Raw genomic sequence first — 16,801 nt, forward strand, 5'->3', positions numbered from 1 at the left:
CCACATATCCCCATTTCAGCCACATATCTAAGTAGAGGTAGGTATTTAAGCTAAGGTAGCTAGCGTACCCGCATTCCGCTGAAGAGGCCTGCTCCCTAAGATTGAGCTTCCTACAGGATACAGAACGTGGAGTAAACTTTCTTCTCATCACAACCACATTGGCAACGATGGCCCTCCGTGAAGCAGTGTCATCATTTCGCACTGCCTCACGAGCGGCTTTGCGACCACTGCCCCAGTATCACACTAATGCTCTTGCTGTGCGATACAACTCTACAGCAGCTCTCGATTCAGCATCAGAAGATCTCGAACCGTCATCCTCCTTTGGCGCGAGTGCACCTCAAGAGGACTTGGTGGCACAATTTGACCCACTATCATGGAGTAGGGGAAGGAAAAAACAGCTTCCTCCGAGCAGGTTTGGCATCCACATTCGCGGCCGTTGGCTCGTGCTAATTCGGATCGTAGATACCGCTACCGACCCCCGAAGTACTATCGTGGACCTCTTCATCCCAATCAGCCGCCTCCTGAATCAGATCCAGCTTCTAGGGCATTTCGACCTGGTCCTTTCATGAAGACGCGTCTAGAACAGACTCACGAAGCGACTATAGCCGCAGACTACATGACTTTGGTATACCAGCATTATCCTCCAGGCACACGACCATCAAAATCGGGACAACGGCTACGAGAGTGGGTTGGCGACTCTCCGTATTTTGAAAACCGACCTCTCAGAGCGCCTCGGGGAGGGACTACGCTTTCGCCGGTCCGAAAACCAATCACTTTCCGCAATGTCCCGCGCATTACGGGGGTCACTGTGCATTCATTTTGCAAAGACGGCATTAGCGAAAGCGCTTACATCCACGTTGCCAGTATGATCGTGCAGTCTGTTACAAATGTACGCTGTCAGACACACGAAAGCAGAACGACCGTCCAGCAATGGGCCTACAAGGCGCGCAGGACTGTAGCTGTAAAGGCGAAGCTAGATGTAGATGATGCACACGACTTCCTTGGCAAGACCATAGACATGGTGATGCCTAAGATCAAAGATTACAGTGGCGTTTCTGGGACGTCCGGTGATAGCTGTGGCAATATCAGCTTTGGGTTCACCCCGGAACAAGTTGCGTACTATCCCGAGGTAGAGGCGATTTTCGACCAGTAAGCATACGTACCCCAATTGCCAGTGCCAATTACTGATAACCTTAGATATCCACCTCAGATGATTCCTGGCTTCCATGTTACAGTACACACATCGGCCGTCAACGACCGAGATGCGCGCCTACTCTTAGAGGCATATGGCATTCCATTTTATGGTAAACATGTAAACTAAGAGAGCATCACATCACTCTCATGTATATATTGTAACGAGAAACTGGGGCGAGTGACGGCACTCGCTCTTGGTCTGGTATGTAATAAAACTCTGAAAGCTTGTATGCCAACTATGAAATTGTCCTATGGTATCATGTTGCTTCTGTGTATACACAATGCTCAGCATTCTGAATGCTGATCTTGTGTCCGTCGTATCCAGCACCAAAAACCTACAGCATGTCTACAAGTCTCAATTTGGCGAGGGAGGCTTGCGTGCGGGCTTGGAGGCCTGGCGATGGAACTTTCCACCTTGTACATGTTTGCGCTATGCCAGACTCGGACGGAAAATGAATCACGTGCTGACGTGATGCGTCGCGTCAGTGGCGGATTAGGCAGCCCTCCATACAAAGAAATCTGGAAGGTCTTCACGAAAGTCTGGCGCCTTGGTAGTTTCTAGTATTTATTAATGTTCAAATTATTTTGCTTCTATTTTGAATTTTATCATCTCATCGTCTCATCATAACCTCACATTTCTGGGTGCATCGTGTCCAATTCGTGGTCGCCACTCGCTCGTTTCCTCTAGTAGCGCGTCTCCGTATCGCCAATCGCTGCGGGACGATCGATTAGCCACGCCTAGGGGGGCGGCAAACGCATTATCTATCATCTCATGTACGTTATAACCTTTGCGAGTTTTTGTCACAGCATCCGTCTCTCCTTCTCACATCTCTGGTCCTCAATCACAATCATTTGCTTCCCTCAGTCAGTCCTTCATAAATTCACACAATGGCTCCCAGAGGCAGGCCACCAATGAATCGGAAAGATCCAAGTACGGCAACCCGCAACCCCACAACACAACACCATGTTCTTGCCACTAATGCATTTGCAGCTTCCGCACACAAGTCTGAGCAGAACGCTGATACACTCATAACACGCTCTTCAAGATCCTTGCGCTCGTCATTGGCCCACACACCTCCAGATCCAGTCCATGACATCACCACCGGGCAGCGTCAAACAGGAACACCACGACTTAAGAGACACAATCGTAGATTCCTTAAAGAGGTTGCAATAGTCAATATGCGCAAGCCACAAGCTCAGTGCGTGGCAAATAGCACGTCAACAGCATCCGTAGACTCGAAAGCGTCATCCAGAGACACTTCAGCAGAGTATGAAACACCTGGCACAAGCATGTCGGTCACTCCTGCAATTCGCTCGAAACCTGGGCACCCGGTGGCTTTGGCCCAAGATTCAATGGGCGAAGAGACGGAAGCTGACCGCAGACTCGCCTTGGCACTCCAAGCGGAAGAATACGAAGTCGATATGTCAAAAGGCAAGAATCGGGCTGCTTCGAGCGCTGGCAAAGGCTTCATTGATGATTCCGAGGACGATGCACTCTCCGAAGCATTGTCCCTGGACAGCTCAGACTTTGAAACCATTACACCTCCTCGCAAAAGACAGAAGACTAAGGCTCCCACCAAGAGTAAAGTTGTCCGGCGCGCCAGCAACAAAGCTCGTCAACTGTTAAGTTCCTACACCGATCTCGTCGATGAAGATGTGTCTGAAGAAGGCTCCGAGGACGAATTCATCCTCGATACGTCAGAAATTCTGGGCATTGCATCCGATGGAGATTCAGATGTACCCATCAGAGACTTGCTCCCTGACCCTGCGATATTTGAAGACCTGAATGCCGGTCCCTCTCGTCCCAAGACTGCTGCTCGGATAGCTGCGAATAGCAAGAAGCGGGCGAAGAAAGCAGAGTCTAACAGGCGCCTGCGAAAGTTTGCGCACATCCGTGATCGATGGGACCGAAAAAGGGCTATGAATCGGGATAGACTTGAAGAAGCGCATCCTAAACTTTTAACCATGTGGCAAGATCTGGCAGACATTCCGGTCCTTAAACCTGTTGAAGCTACCCAACCTCCGTCTATCAACAGGAAGTTAAAATCTTTCCAGCTTGAAGGTCTCAATTGGATGATGAGACAAGAGAAGACACAATATAGAGGGGGACTTCTCGGTGACGAGATGGGAATGGGCAAGACCATTCAGGCCGTGTCGCTCATCATGTCCGACTATCCGGCAAGGGCTCCTTCGTTGGTCGTGGTCCCACCTGTGGCTCTCATGCAGTGGTCCAATGAGATCGCTGAATACACGGACGGCACTCTGAAAGTTCTTGTGTTTCATGGTACAAACTCAAAAACCAAGAACATGTCCGTTAGAGAATTGAAAAAGTACGATGTCATCATTGTGTCCTACAACAGCCTCGAGTCAATGCACAGAAAGGAAACCAAGGGATGGACTCGTGGTGACGATATCATCAAAGAAGCATCTGCGCTGATGGCAATCAAGTTTCACAGACTGATTTTAGACGAGGCCCACAGCATCAAATCTCGTAATACTGGAGTCGCCAAAGCATGCTTCGCTCTTCAAGGTGACTACAAGTGGTGTTTATCTGGCACACCTGTACAGAACCGCATCGGTGAATTCTTCTCTCTGCTCAGGTTCCTTGAAATTCGACCATTTGCCGATTACTTCTGCCGAAGTTGCGATTGCGAGCAACTTCACTGGGCTCTTAACGATGAACACATGTGTCCTGCTTGCGACCATAGTGGTGCCGAACACGTGTCTATATTTAATCAAGAGCTCCTCAACCCCATAACTGGAGATGTTGCGGCGCTCCGTTCAGACGCCATGGACAAACTTCACATGATAACTGCGCGCATGATGTTGCGGCGGATGAAACGCGATCATACTTCGTCCATGGAACTACCACCAAAAGAGATAGTCATTCACAACGAATTCTTCGGCGAGATCGAGCGAGACTTTTCATCATCCATTATGACCAACACGACACGCAAGTTCGATACTTACGTTGCGCAGGGTGTCATGCTGAACAACTACGCCAACATCTTCGGTCTCATCATGCAGATGCGCCAGGTCGCAAACCATCCAGACCTTCTCCTGAAGAAACACAGTGAAGGTGGTCAGAATGTCCTGGTCTGCAACATTTGCGATGAACCGGCCGAGGAAGCTATTCGATCTCGGTGCCATCACGAGTTTTGCCGCTCCTGCATCAAGTCATACATTCAGTCCGCTGGCGATGATAGTCCTGACTGCCCACGTTGCCACATTGCACTTTCCATTGACCTTGAACAACCGGACATCGAGCAGGATGAAGACATGGTCAAAAAGTCGTCGATCATCAATCGCATCAAGATGGAAAACTGGACGTCGTCCAGCAAGATCGAGATGCTTGTATACGATCTGTACAAGTTGCGTAGCAAGAAGCAAACCCTGAAGTCCATTGTTTTCTCGCAGTTCACGTCCATGCTGCAGCTTATCGAGTGGCGACTTCGTCGTGCTGGTTTCAATACTGTGATGCTCGACGGATCTATGACACCTGCGCAGCGTCAGAAAAGCATCGAATATTTTATGAAAAACGCAGATGTGGAAGTCTTTCTAGTATCGCTCAAAGCAGGTGGCGTGGCTCTCAACCTCACAGAAGCTTCTCGTGTGTTCATCGTGGATCCGTAAGTTATTCTAGTTGCTATCAGAACGGCGTGAGTGCTAATTTCAATTCAGTTGGTGGAACCCTGCTGCGGAATGGCAATCTGCTGATCGTTGCCACCGAATTGGACAAAAACGTCCATGTGTGATCACACGACTAGTCATTGAAGATTCTGTCGAATCAAGGATGGTATTATTACAAGAGAAGAAAGCCGCTATGATTAGTGGTACCATCAATAATGACAAAGTCGCTATGGACAAGCTGTCGCCAGAGGATTTGCAGTTCTTGTTTCGTGGCACTTGAAGAGCAATCCAACAGCGAAAACATGAATTTGAATTCTCGAATAACACTCGATGATACGGACCGTGGGCAGCTAAAGCGCTTGGTACCAAACGCTTTGCTGACACAATTGTCGTGGCGCGCCTTGTAGCAACCTTAGCAACTACGCTAGTTGGTCAACCCACAGATACATCGAATTATGGCCTGGTCAACTTTGGGTCCTGTGTGGTATAACACACCCTTCAATCCCAGGTCACAGACAGGCAGCTGCAAGCCGATACATCAGCATAAGGGAATCTGTTGATATTTGGACAAATCATGCATACAACCAATGCATGTTTTGAAGCTATCATATCGGTCTTTATGTCGTATGAAGGTGCGAAGTCTCCGATAGCACATTCTGTGTAGTGTTATCACGCTTATCAATATATACCGTGGCTCTGACTGGCTGTCTCTCCTCATGTCTTCCGGGTCGGTACTTGCATGTATGATGTGCATCTTTTTCGCATAGCGAGTGAGTGTAGATTGTGGCGGTACATGATTTGTGTTGCGTTGGCTATTGATTCTTGACTTGTGTCTTTTGGTCCAATATAGCTGCGGTCCTTGTACGTCTGCACAGCCCTGCGATTTATGAGGAAAGTGGTAGCGGATGCGTAATTATGGAGCTGTCAATAGCCCAGGACTTTCTCTGGCGCGATTTCTCTCCCTACATATCGTAGATATATCTTAGACCTCGAAGGCTGTATACCCTCTGAGATCTATTCATGATGAATGCTACGGACTGGCAGTCTGAGATTAATACGTTACATAAGCCCACAGAGCGCTCATTTGGGGTACAGGGGTCGTTTAGAAACACCCACATGTAAAGCCTACAGGTCATCGAAGCTTTCCCCCTGATTGCCCTCTTGTGTTCTTTCGAATGTTAGATCCAGGTATCAGAGCTCGACTATGTTTCCCCCATCCTGCTGCTTCTATCAAGAGTTCCTGTGTAGCCGCCCCATTGAGGCTCGCAGTCCCTAGCCTATTTCTAGATTGAATGACTAGTACCTTTATACTCTTCGCTCCCTTATTTTCATCGTGATAGGCCAAGTTATCTCTGGTGACTGCCAACTGGGCGGTCTTCGCCGCCGAATCGGGACTAGCAACTGGCCTGCTCAAAACCTCACTTCCATAGTCTCTGTCTCCTATCAATGATATATCCTATAATTCTATTGAAATGATCTTGTTACTCTATAGAATTACTCTTCGGGCCGTACTCTGGGGTATCAGAGGTGGAAGAGTGAAGCCTGCAGCAGTCTATGCCTATTTAGGCCAGATAGCGACTTTGACCAGCTAGTAAGTTACTCACTCCGAAGAAATGGGTGAAACGCCCCATCCGATCACTGCTGCCTGTTACTCCAATCGACTGCAATTTCCGCTAACTCTACTCCGATCAGGCGCTGAATCCTGCCATCATCAACATGCATCACCATTAGTATTTCCATCTTATTTCACACGTTATGCCACCGGGCTGTGCGTGATCGATATTATGATGGGTGTAATCAAAGTCGCAACTCCGAAAACGGCTCTTACAGAAGAAGAGGCACTGGATACTGATGCTGACATAACCCCTAAGCTCTATAGTTTACAAAACACCATCAAATTCAAAGATGCACTCAATTTGCGCCGCTCAGAAATCGAGAATCTCATTCATCGCCATCTAGGTATATCACAGTCCGATTTTGTGCTGAGCGAACGTGCGGAATGGATATGTGGCAGCTTCAATATCTGTCTGCCAATCCATATCAGCAGCACTCACCATCTGAAGCTTCCCCAAAGGGCTCTCATTCGCTTTCCGCTTCCCTTCGGTGTTGGAGAGACCTTTGATCCCGGGAATGCTGATGAAAAGCTACGTTGCGAAGCAGCGACATATATTTGGCTGCAGAGCAACTGCCCTACTATACCTATCCCTCGCTTGTTAGGGATGGGGTTTCCAGGAATGCAGTCGGTACTTATCTATCCAACCTAGTGAATGCTAATAGCCATGTGTTGACGAATGGACTTTCAGTTTACAGCGATCGAAAATGAATCCCTATGGAACCGCATTGTTTGGTATGTGCGACGCAGCTTAACATGGATGCACGGGAGCACGCTTCCACCTTACTTCGCCCACCAACGCAACTGCCTCTTCGATCATGGCTATCTGCTCATGGAATACGTGGAAGAAGGTAGAATGCTCTCTTCTAGCTGGGCTAAACATCGTGGGGACGAAAACCGGCAAGGCAATCTCTATCGCAGCCTCGCCAAAATCATGCTCAGTCTGGCGAGCGTACCACTCCCTCGCATTGGCTCTTGGACAATGGACGACCGAGGTGTTATCTCGCTAACGAATCGCCCGCTTCTGGACCTCACACTTCTATGGAGTAGACACCGCATTCCGACAGACATACCAAGAGTAGGTAAAACCCTTCTTAAATCTCAAGGAATGTGGGACGTCTGATATCATTGCTCTCCTACTAATACTGAGTCATTTAGAACATGACTTATTCTTCCACGCAGCCGTTTGTTCACGACCTGCTTACTCTGCAGGACACTCGCATGCGCTACCAGCTAAACTCCATCCTCAGTATTACTGACGGCTTATACCAACTTTCAGCGCTTACGGCCTTGCGAAGCCTGATTTCTCGGTTCTGGGACCACCACACACGCAATGGTCCCTTCGTTCTTACCCTGGCTGACTTACATCAAAGCAATATTCTTGTCGACGACGAATGGAACATTACGCGATTGATTGACTTTGAGTTTGCGCCTGTTCGTCCTGTGCAGATGAATCATGTGCCGTATTGGCTTAGTGACAAAGGCGTCGATCAACTCGCCGGGCCGGACCTTGATGAATACAAAGCCCTCTACGATGAGTTCCTTACCGTTCTTGAAAGAGAGGAAATTGAGGGACAGCATTCCAGCATGTACAGTCAAAAGCTGCGCGAGGATTGGGATACAGGGAGGCTTTGGTTCTCCATGGCGTTAGGTAGCATCAATGCGTTTCCGGCGATTTTTGAACAGCATCTCCAGCCGAAGTTTTACACGGAGTTTGAAATGGACCCTGAGGGAAAAGCATTAGCGAACCTTTGGGATACAAACGTTTTCGACTTTATAGACAAGAAGCTTGAAGACCAGAAAAGGTACAAGGAAGAAGTCCACAAAATCTTCGCTGAGATTGGATTTGTTTGTGAGGGTGAGGAGACGGAGGGCGCTGCGAATGCGGAAGGTCAAGAAAAGACCGAGACCGGGGCTTGTAAGAGCGAGGAGGAGAAGGAGGTCACTGTGAATGTAGAATATCAAGAGAAGACTGTGACGGGCACTTGTAAGAGTGGGGAAGAGGTTGCTGTGATTACAGAAGAGCAAGGGAGGACCGCGACTGAGGTTGGTGAGATCAAGTCAGAGATCACTGTGAGTGTAGTAGATCAAGGTGAGACTGCGATGAAGGCTTGTGAGAGTGCGGAAGACGTTGCTGCAAATGGTGAAGACCGGGGCGAGACTGGACCGAGTGCTTGTGAAAGTGACTCGGAGATCGCAGTGAGCGTAGCAAGAGATCAAGGAGAGTCCTAATCTTGGAATCAACCATCGTATGGAGAACTATATACATATACCTAGAGACCATTTACTTCGTTATCATCAGACATTCCACGACAGCTTGGAGACGAAGTTATAAAAGCATAATAAAGACATGCCTTCATAATCCAATGCTCGTCAAAATGAGTTTCTGAGTCCCATTCTGGGAGCTGTTTGTTAAATGTTATATACAGATGTGTTATAGATGATACTGACCACATATTTAGGCTCTATGTCTGGGCGTGGGACTTTGTGAAACTGGAAATCGGTGATCTGATGCATGGATGCATTCCTTCGTTCTCAGAGCTTCAGATCAATATTTCTCAAGCCATCGTCCCTCCGGCTCTCCAAATAGTGCACCGGAACAATGTTGCTTTCATAAAACTGTCTCTATTTCATTCTCTTAGTGTACATGTGCCTGAAGAATAATGCAAGTGTCTCACTACGAACATGATTGAACTAAATTGAGATTGCCGCGGCTCTACCTTTCATCCGAAGAGCCTGGAAGACCGTTGCTCTGAAATCTCGACAAACTTTCTCCACCCCTCTAAGTGGTCCGGTTCTCCTTTAGGAACCCCGTCCGGTCGAGGGGGCGCGTCTGCAGACTGTCGCACCCCTGAAACTCTCTGCTTACACTTGACCCACTCTACAGTTGAGTTAAGACTGTTTGGCTCTGGTGGTGGCTCTTCGCTGCAAACAGCAAGACCGACGAAGATCCCAACAGCCTGAAGCCGTTAGAAATGTTAATAAAAGCTAGTAGCGACTTTCAAATAGACTCACGAACGAGATCAAGCCGGTACATAATACAAGTGGGGCTCCTCCTTGCTGGTAAAGACGTATCCAGGCGCTGGTTGGGTCGCTCATTTTGTGGACAGATGGGAATATGTGTGACTTGGAGATCATGTATCATATTGAGGTAGAACTCGAATCTTTGTAGTTTAAATAAGTGAGTCGAATAACAAGTCACATAATCGAAGAATACCTTGTGAAAGGTCTGGTGCCGTAAGAAGTTCCTTCACAGCCGCGATATGAGTGCGTGTTATTGAATGTAGTGATGCTACTCGTAGTATGCACAATGCATATATTAGATTCACGACAGCTTTCCAGTCTTCCCGGGTGGGATCGTCGAAGTATTCGGACAATGTTGTAGAAGAAGTATATTGATGCATCACTGCCACACAAGCTATATATGTCTACATCACAACAAAATGGGTTCGATATACTACTTGTGGGAAATAAGAATGGTTGCGCATGCCCCAAAAATAGAGTCAGATCATGAGGTTGAAACATAGAACGAGCGTGTTAACAGAATTTAACCAAGGGTTCACAGGTATTCACCAAGGTCTTTAAGCACGATTACGCAAGAAGCTTCATAGTATCCGGTGTATCGGTACTACAAGACACAGAAACTTGACTTGCATTTTATAAGATGAAGATATATAAGCTCGCAAGTGAACTTTAAACACAATGGTGAATCGGCTACTAGACAAGATATCATTAGTCATGTTCCACATCGAGCTCATGTGTACGATGTTCAACTACTGGCAAGAAAGGTTCATTTCACATGCCGCCTAATGAATATCGCACCTTCCTCTACACAGGGTCAGCTCTAAATAATAGGATCATTCTATAGTTGCCTCTGTGTATGACTGACGATTATGTCGTAGCCTGCTATATATCTTTCCTCAGCGTGCTATATATGCCATATATCCGAGCATGTTATGGATTTAGGAATATATGATCTTTGAGCATATTCTCTTAGCTACAATCTTAAAATAGTGAGCAGGCCCTAATGACAGAACATGGAATGGCCCAATATTAATGGTAACCTTGTCAGAGATGGCAGATACTTCTGAGCTCGTGCCCAGGTCAATCACAGTGTGCAATGACGTCATCTCTGTGTTCAACATAAAAAAGGGGAAACGCAACAGAGACCGCGCAAAACTTGAAGACGATGTACATCGAAGTAGTCAAACATTTTCTATGCAACAAATTAGACTTAAGCCTTTCTCTATGCAGGTTTATAAAAAGGAGATTGCTCGTACTCTTAATCGTCTTGCTTGATGACAGCAAATTTCGCTCTGTCAACATGAATGACCTGAGTGAGAATGGCCTTCAGAATCATAGTACATTCAGAACACAATGCTGCAGTAATGGTTCAGGATCATTTTCAAAGGGGAACCCCAGCTTCATAGCTCCAGATCAGGTAGTATGTTATGCGTATGCGGGGAAACGGAAACTATACGCAGTTAGGCAAGCTCGCGTCTGCCCGAGGTCATCCAAACTTTGATTCCGATGCTTATATAGACATCCTATCTCATCACACTGACTCCACTCTTTTGTCTCTGCGCTACTCTTCGTCCCAGTCTGTATCTGATCACACAACGAAACACCCCGATTCTACCAATCCTCCCGCAGCCATGGCCTCTAATAACAATAACAGCATATCCCCCCTCATCAAGGTCCATCCCCTCCCTTTTCCCATCACACACCCTACTAACCCCACCCCCGTAGCCTCTCGCCACGCTCGCAGGCTGGACCTTCGTGCAGCAAATCTGGATGCACACCACCCGCATCCAGGCAATCGGCAGATACAACATCAGCATGGACCCCTCTATCAATGACGCCGAGCTCGCCACCAAAGTGCCCATCGAGTACCGGCGCGTCGCAAACAACTACAACCACCTGCACGAGCAGCCGACGGTGTTCTATGCCGTCACGCTGGCACTGGCGCTCGTGCGTGATGACAGTGTGTATACGCTTGCGGGTGTCTGGGGTTATGTTGCGGTGCGAGTTGTGCATTCGTTGTATCAGAGCTTGGCGAATCGCATCATGACTAGGTTTAGGATCTTTGCGGCTGGGTCTGTCGTGTTGGGCGCGTTGACAGGGAGGTTGGCAGTTTTGGCGTTTGCGTAGATTGTGGTTGTTTTGAGGTGGTGGAGAGGGTGTTGGAGATGCGCTCCCGGTAACTGTTTTCTCAACCATTAGAATTAAGATCGTAAAGTCTGTAGATATATAGCTACCTTGAGATGGCGACGGCAAAGCGCATAGTTCGCACCAATCCGACTATTCTGATATCCCGCTGAATTCATTCAGTTCGTCTTGGTCAACCAATTCTGATTCGGATTCTAGGAGTCGCGTGCCTTGACTTGTCGCACAATATGATGGCTCATTCTTGATTGCTGTGATAGGAGCGCTAATTAGATCTGCTCCCAAAATGCTGCTTGCGAATAGGAGCAGCCAGGATTGGAAGTACATTCATCTTTCAAGGCCATGTATGCCGTGTGTGATCTTAAGTCGAGCCATGTCGCGTTGTGTAGCCAACTTGTATCGATGAGAAGTGTTTTAACCATAGGGTGCTTTGATGAGGAAGGCTAATAAGGTACGTCTGTCGAAACAGGAAGTACTGCCGAAAACGCGAGGAGTAAGGTGAGATGTCTGGTACCGAGTGGTGCGTTTGGGTAGGTGCGCGAGAATCCTAGGAGCATTGTAAAAGGGTTGTACAATGACAAACAGCAGCACTCATCTCAATCGTATTCCAGCATGTTACAAATGCGGACCTGAAGTCATTTCGGGAGGATAGTATCGAACTCATGAGAGCATGAAGCTGGAATCGAAGCACAACCACTCTTTTTGTGCTCTGACAAGCGCTGAACCCGCAAGGTTTCTGTCATCTTCTCCAAGGTAATCGCAGAACGGAGCTATACGATGTGATTTGTTAAACCAATTCCTGTTTGTCAATGACGCAAACTGCGCCCGTCGTCTCTTCCAGCTTGGTCGGTTCGTATTGCGTAGAAATACACAAACAGTACTGTCGGAACCGTCCAGCACTACCTCTCTTGCACTCATTCACAGCTACATATAGCCCGTATCATTCCTAACCGCATAGCAGGGCCGCCGCCCACGGGCGAGGTCCATATCTTCAATGACAGCTTCTTCTGCAGCCTACAAAACCATGTCGTCCTCTTCCTCTATACCCATTATGTTCTTATATTTCTAGCCAGAGTGTATCAGGAGAAGCATTAATCCAGCCACCTGGCTACGACCAATCTCCACCCTTTGCTGAACACATTGTAAATACTCCACCACGAGCAGGTAGCCGGCACCAAATTGCTACGGCCGGCTTGCTTCGACGACGTGCACTCCGCCAGCCTGTCGACATTTTTCAGTTTCTTATATGCTGGACTTTAAACGGTTCATTGAGCACCAGTGTGATTTTATCGAAGCTGCTATGTCTGTAGTCATCATTGCGTTCTTCACGACAGTGCGTGGCCTTGGTGTCTGAGAGGTTTGAAGATATGTATATGAGCGACCTTGTTCATCTCTTGATTGCCCGAGTCGCTAATAAGGAGTAGCAGCACGCAATAGAGCGTGGGAGAAAAAAGGGAGGGATGGGGCTGCTTACTAGTAGCTGGTGAAGAAGGCTACAGAGGTGTGTCGTGCATGTCCTGATGCAGGGCAGATGGTCAGCGAGGAGTACAAATCTTGTATGCGCTGGATGTGTGATGGGTGATTCAGCAACGAAGGTTCGATTTTACCGTGGGCCATTGGAAAGGAGGATTGAGACAGCAGATGGAGGTGTTCCGATGTTGTGTGTGGAGGGACACGAGACTGTTCTGGGGCGTCCAGGGCGGAAGTTCAAGGAGAAAGACCATCATCATGATTGTGTCAAAGTAGAGCATCAAGCGGCAGAATCTCAAATGGGCGTGAAGAAAGTCAGTTCGCAATCTCCCTTCTCTCATCAGATCTGAGGCAAAAAGTTGATCTGGCTGCGTCCCTGTGAACAGTCTACCGTCTGCGCGGCAGCTGATAGTAGCCCATACCATGCCCCCCTTTCCCCGCCTACAGTGTCTGAAAATAAAATCATTGCAAAAGAGGAGCATAGCCCAGAGTCGAACCGGTGCCAAAAAATGGCAAAAAAAATGTGTAATCTCTTTGATTAAGAACGTCATCCTTAGTGCAGGGGCCGTGCTAATCTTCTCTGTATCGTTTCAAATTGTCCAAGACCCCGAAGGGCCTGCCCCGAAGGGCGAAGAATGCACTTGCAAAGGGACTTATATTCCACGACAAAGTGAGTGTGGGTGGTTGTTCGAGATGACCGAGCGCCCTGCCAAGCCCACAGGTCAGGATTGAGATTGTCAGCAAAACAAACAATTTCACCTGACCACACACCCGCCCATCTCTCCCACACACCTACGACCTGTGGCACGACTTTCTCTCACGCTGATGATTCCTTCCTCACCTTACAGTCAAGTGAGCTGAGCTTACATGGCTTGCGATACTTGTGCCATTGGCACACACCCCCTATCACAGCAAGGACTTACTTTCGAGAGCTCACTGGCGAATCTACGTATTGTAGAAGCCGTCAGAGCGTGCATCAACGCCATAGCTCCTACAAAGGTAACGTCTGAAGCTCCAACGGTTTGTTCGTCACTATCTCATTGAATACTTCCACAGTGTTCGATCGACTGAGCCTTTGAGTCACCATCGTGTCGTCATGGACACCAGCGATTCTTGAGGTACACTTTACCTTACTATGACTCTACCTCGAAGGTAATTGGCCAAGTCCTTATAGTTGCCATAGGAGCTGACGTGATAGCAGGACCCGCGACTTGTATCGCTACCATGCGAAACCCGCATGGGCAACAGTCCACAAGAACTCTCGTGTCTCTGGGAGAAATGGTGAGAGTAAGCAAGAAAATCTCTTCTCGCGGCCGGTATGTACCTTTCGCTTCACCTTACTATCGCCCTGATCACAAGCTTATGGAACACCGTCGAAGTCATGAAAGTTTGGCATCATGTGACGCAATCACATCTCTTTCAAGTATTCGTCTGTACCTGCTTCATTGCAAGCTCAGCAGTAACAAGCTTAGTCGAGAAAAAACCTCGTCAACAGAATCGAGCTTTCACGCGAGACGAACGCTAGGAAGTATACATCGAAGAGCTTGGGAAGTGTAGTAGCAGCTACGACAAGAAAAGTTCCAAGGTGGGTCATCAATCAGCTTGATGGACCTCATTGTGGTAAGAGTCTCCAGTCAACTCTACTCCCTTACAACATCCGTTATGATGAACTCTTCCCTTAGTATTTGATGTGTGGCACCTGTTGGAATATGTCTTCGGACCACTCCGAGTTATGGAAAGCGTAGCAGGTGTGACGGGTCTACGCTCATACTAGGGGGGAAAAGACCATTTGAAGCGGCGACAATAGGGCACGGAGGGTTCCTGACTACTGTCGTCTGCACTGTGAATAAAAACTTCTACACTGCTTACCACTTCTGAAATATCAATATTTTTGGCAACAGACATCACACTCAAATTGAAGAAGATGCTAACGAGTTGCGCAGGCACCGTCGAGGATACTCCTTGCCGTGGGATGCGGTCGGTAACCGTCGAGTACATTCTCTTGCAATGCACCCAGAGCATTTGGTCCGAGGGTAGTTTGTCTGAGGTGGAGGACTTGCGACCTGATATGTCCAGTGAGGGCGGTCAGAAGGCGGGATATACCATGGTATATCTGGACATTGGTAAGACTGTTCAAATGCTCCTTTGCCTTGCATTATACCCTCCATGATGAGCACTGTACCGGTACAGGAAGGCGTGGCTCTGTTGACCCTTATTGCACCACAGAAGGCGACATAATCCACGAACCGTCCGGTATAAAAAGAACAGGTTTAGCGTCGATAATGCACGGAGTTCAGGCCCTTCAGCATGGTTCTAGGTGGCACACTGTCATCATAAAGCCTCTGAGGGGTGGATTCTGGTCATCATCGTGCGCAATGAAAACTAAAAAACTACAACCATTTCTGATGCTGGAATCTTTTTGGATACGATCTCGAAGATGTGGTGAGAGACATGCTAACACCATGAACAGATATCAAGGCCTCTAGGGGTCAATACGCAGTGCTAGTCAAGACTACCTGGACCGTTTGGCAGTCCAGGGACGAAAGATTTGCATGTCCATTGTCAGCCCTGGTATTGATCATATGGGTGGTTCAAGTTTTCAGATGATAGCAGTCTCAGATTGGCAGTACACTCGGGTTTGCATGCTCTTTCTCGTGGTTTCACGATGGAGGCTCTAGCAGTTAAAAGTGTAGCTGTGTTGTGACGCAAAGAGAAGAAGATAGGAAGAATAAATTGAGACTGCCACAGCTGAGCAAGAAGAAAATAGAGAGCGAGAGCTAGAATGAGAATGAGATAAAATGTATACTGCCAATTCCAATCACGGCATTGACATGCTCAGGCTGTCTGCTAGGCCTACTTTGACGTGCAAAGTGAAGACTTAAGAGTTGAGACTATAAATCGAAGGTCAGTTCTGCTAGGACCATGATATACTCAAAGGATCCGTAGACTGTCGTTAACGAGAGAGGATGAAGAAATGAATGATGGAGTAGCGTTAACTAAAGTTGAGGATGTAGATGAGGACGAAGAAGACGAAGATAATGGGAAAAGATGAAGTGTGTGGGCTCAAATGAACGAATTCTTGGCAGTAGGTTTTCACGGTTAGCGTGCTATCAACGAGAACGAGACTTGGATACTAAAGCTTCAACAACATCACACTATCGCACTGATCCTCTACTCTACTGTGCACATCCAAAACCGCAAATATTCTGATCTTACAGTCTTCAAACCTCCTGCGACAGAACTTCCCTGCCTACGGTTGGAATCGGGCTTTAGCTGCGATGCGCTTCAGCCGCTCCCCCGCGTACTCTGGCACTACCCTTTGACTGGGATGGAAGCCAATCAACTACTCAGGACTGTTCACATGCTGTAGTTTCTACCACCCTTACGAGCATCGCGTGCACATCCAGCTGTATATGATCGCATCCTACATCTGGCTTTTCGAAACCGCTCGAGTCTCTAAGCACACTTCAGGCATTCGATCAAGTCAATCTCATCCTGCCAACGCGACTCAGCGATTACAGGCGCACGATTGGGATCAAGGCAGGATCTGAATTCAGAACAGAGCATTGACAAAGCACGAAGATATGATGTTACGAAACGCATATACGTATCCGTGGCCAAGAGGCATCACGAAATATGGCATCATATAGACGAAGACAGAAACATCCATTGCAGACTCCCAAAAAGGTCGCTGTGCATAGCATGCCTTACAGAGACTTGGTTCTCCTT

At 47.8% G+C, this 16,801-nt stretch overlaps 6 protein-coding genes across 6 annotated transcripts; 5 read left to right on the forward strand and 1 right to left on the reverse strand.

Moving 5' to 3' along the window:
* The first annotated feature begins 94 nt into the window (after positions 1-94).
* On the forward strand, positions 95-1,698 carry EJ05DRAFT_539929 (54S ribosomal protein L7). The gene is made up of 3 exons (XM_033749563.1): positions 95-412; positions 463-1,149; positions 1,198-1,698. The coding sequence occupies exons 1-3, from the start codon at positions 168-170 to the stop codon at positions 1,319-1,321; spliced, it is 1,056 nt and encodes a 351-aa protein (XP_033598585.1). The 5' UTR covers positions 95-167; the 3' UTR covers positions 1,322-1,698.
* Positions 1,699-2,616: 918 nt separating this feature from the next.
* Positions 2,617-5,104, forward strand: EJ05DRAFT_441887 (nucleotide exicision repair protein; the record flags this gene model as incomplete). The annotated part of the gene is made up of 2 exons (XM_033742009.1): positions 2,617-4,823; positions 4,876-5,104. 2 exons carry the CDS (start codon positions 2,617-2,619, stop codon positions 5,102-5,104), a joined length of 2,436 nt encoding a protein of 811 aa, XP_033598586.1.
* A 1,357-nt stretch (positions 5,105-6,461) lies between these two features.
* On the forward strand, positions 6,462-8,794 carry EJ05DRAFT_512686 (uncharacterized protein). Its single transcript, XM_033748360.1, has 3 exons — positions 6,462-7,067; positions 7,128-7,514; positions 7,595-8,794. The coding sequence occupies exons 1-3, from the start codon at positions 6,609-6,611 to the stop codon at positions 8,666-8,668; spliced, it is 1,920 nt and encodes a 639-aa protein (XP_033598587.1). The 5' UTR covers positions 6,462-6,608; the 3' UTR covers positions 8,669-8,794.
* Positions 8,795-9,159: 365 nt separating this feature from the next.
* Positions 9,160-9,535, reverse strand: EJ05DRAFT_502603 (uncharacterized protein; the record flags this gene model as incomplete). Its single annotated transcript, XM_033747286.1, has 2 exons — positions 9,160-9,396; positions 9,452-9,535. The coding sequence occupies 2 exons, from the start codon at positions 9,533-9,535 to the stop codon at positions 9,160-9,162; spliced, it is 321 nt and encodes a 106-aa protein (XP_033598588.1).
* Positions 9,536-10,994: 1,459 nt separating this feature from the next.
* Positions 10,995-11,708, forward strand: EJ05DRAFT_512687 (uncharacterized protein). Its single transcript, XM_033748361.1, has 2 exons — positions 10,995-11,133; positions 11,186-11,708. Exons 1-2 carry the CDS (start codon positions 11,092-11,094, stop codon positions 11,585-11,587), a joined length of 444 nt encoding a protein of 147 aa, XP_033598589.1. The 5' UTR covers positions 10,995-11,091; the 3' UTR covers positions 11,588-11,708.
* A 1,947-nt stretch (positions 11,709-13,655) lies between these two features.
* EJ05DRAFT_518764 (uncharacterized protein) lies at positions 13,656-16,074 on the forward strand. The gene is made up of 7 exons (XM_033748709.1): positions 13,656-14,071; positions 14,225-14,388; positions 14,568-14,692; positions 14,755-14,820; positions 15,016-15,195; positions 15,263-15,325; positions 15,543-16,074. The coding sequence occupies exons 1-7, from the start codon at positions 13,940-13,942 to the stop codon at positions 15,677-15,679; spliced, it is 867 nt and encodes a 288-aa protein (XP_033598590.1). The 5' UTR covers positions 13,656-13,939; the 3' UTR covers positions 15,680-16,074.
* The last annotated feature ends 727 nt before the right edge of the window (positions 16,075-16,801 follow it).

This window comes from Pseudovirgaria hyperparasitica (genome assembly GCF_010093815.1).
Source record: "Pseudovirgaria hyperparasitica strain CBS 121739 unplaced genomic scaffold EJ05scaffold_12, whole genome shotgun sequence".
NCBI classification, from domain to species: domain Eukaryota; kingdom Fungi; phylum Ascomycota; class Dothideomycetes; order Acrospermales; family Acrospermaceae; genus Pseudovirgaria; species Pseudovirgaria hyperparasitica.